The sequence below is a fragment of the Sinocyclocheilus anshuiensis genome, unplaced genomic scaffold, assembly GCF_001515605.1.
Source record: "Sinocyclocheilus anshuiensis isolate Anshui unplaced genomic scaffold, SAMN03320099.WGS_v1.1 scaffold74, whole genome shotgun sequence".
Classification (NCBI taxonomy): Eukaryota; Metazoa; Chordata; class Actinopteri; order Cypriniformes; family Cyprinidae; genus Sinocyclocheilus; species Sinocyclocheilus anshuiensis.
This window is the reverse complement of record NW_015546044.1, coordinates 287,529-289,376: the sequence shown is the minus strand read 5'-3', so window position 1 is coordinate 289,376 and position 1,848 is coordinate 287,529. Positions and strand designations below refer to the sequence as shown.

The window sequence follows — 1,848 nt, the reverse complement described above, 5'->3', positions numbered from 1 at the left end:
TAACCGTAACTGTTAGAATAATAATAGAGGACCGTATCACTAATATTATCACAAAAAACAAAAACAAAAAAACATTAAATTCATAGTAGTTAAAATGTTATGTTTTACAGATCATAGAATAATAATAATAATAACAACTTAACTTACTTAATTTATTATTATTTTTTTTTTTTCTTTTTAGTTTTTTGGTCCATAAGCACCAACCAAGTCAACTGGTAACACTTTAATTTGTACATTAGTAGTATTTCAGAAATTGCCCTGATACCAAGTTTCTAATACATTTTGAATAAACTTCTGCCCTGAAAAGCCACCTGAGTGAATAATCATAGATTGTTTTCCATGTTAATGTTTGTTTATTTTCTCTTCAAGCCTTGCAGCTCCAGTCGGACCATTGCGTTGATCCTGGAATCCCAGTCAACGGTCAGCGGCACGGCAATGATTTCTATGTGGGGGCGCTGGTGACGTTCAGTTGCGGAGCAGGATACACGCTCAGTGACCATGAGCCTCTTGAGTGTGAACCTAACTTCCAATGGAGTCGCCCTCTGCCCAGCTGTGATGGTACGGTCCACTCTATACCTACTAAAATGGTCATCGCCTGGGAAAAGGACACATTAGAGATAGGTCATTTATTTAAATGACATAATCGCTCCCAGACTGGAAGGGCCTTTACGGTTTGAAGCTACCCTTTCCGCTCTCTTCACCTATTCCACAAGGCTTTGAATATTTAAGGCCATTATTGATTTGTCCCCTTGAGTAATGATAGGAATTATTCACCTTCATATGTTGATGTCCTTCAGAAGGGCACTTCCTGTAAAATTTCTTTCAGTAGGATTGTGCTCAGTGTTTTGACAAATAGTCTTTATCTTTTTCTCTTTCCTCTAGCTCTTTGTGGTGGGTTTATTCAGGGGAACAGCGGCACTGTTCTGTCCCCTGGGTTCCCTGACTTCTACCCCCATAACCTCAACTGTACGTGGATGATTGAGACTTCACATGGTAAAGGTGAGGCCACTTTTTGAAGCTGGTTCTTTCTTTGACAGGAATAGACAGTCTTTTTAAATGAAACACAAACAGTAATGTCTTTGTCTTTAGTGAACACACATTGTAAACAGTATGAGATTAAAAAAGTATGGATTTAATAACTGGTTGACTCTCTGGCAGCTGTAGCCTCCTCCAAATGGTTTCTGTAATTGTAGATCAGACCTGAACAACAGTCAGGAGAAATTTGCACCATTTCTCTTTACAGAATTGGTTCAGTTCAACTATGGCATGAATCAATCTCTCATGAAATCATACCAAATCCGTTTGAGGTCAGGACTACATTATTTTTTTTCTGTCGTTGATAACAAGCGGTTCAGGGCCAGAGGCATTAAAGGGATAGTTCACCCAAAAATGTTCTAAACCCGTAAGATCTTGGATCATCTTCAGAACACAAATTAAAGGGGTCATATGATGCGATTTCAATTTTTCCTTTCTCTTTGGAGTGTTACAAGCTCTTGGTGCATAAAGAAGATCTGTAAAGTTGCAAAGACTAAAGTCTCAAATCCAAAGAGATATTCTTTATAAAAGTTAAGAGTCAGCCACACCTACCTAAAATGGCTCGTTCTAACACGCCCCAACATACCTACGTCGCTCTGTGGGAAGATTTGCATAACGCCGCCCAAATGTTCACGCTAAGAAAGAAGGCGTAACTTTTATTCTCGCTGTAGTATTGTTGCCGCCACTGCCATGTCGTGGAGACGCTGTGTGTTTCATTGTGAAAGCGAAACTACTTTGTTTGGCCTTCCAAAAGAGGACGATATCTGCTTCGTCATGCCTGGAGCTGATCCGTGCTGGCTGCTGAGGAAATAC

General features: G+C 39.7%; 1 protein-coding gene across 1 annotated transcript in view; it reads left to right on the top strand.

Annotated features, from left to right (window-relative positions):
• The window catches only part of LOC107698986 (CUB and sushi domain-containing protein 1-like), a 320,519-nt gene that overhangs the window by 199,646 nt on the left and 119,025 nt on the right, over positions 1-1,848 (top strand). Inside the window, exons 18-19 of the mRNA XM_016500120.1 lie at positions 370-558; positions 883-999. Coding sequence (XP_016355606.1) covers positions 370-558; positions 883-999 — 306 coding nt within the window. The remainder of the gene's footprint in view (positions 1-369; positions 559-882; positions 1,000-1,848) is intronic.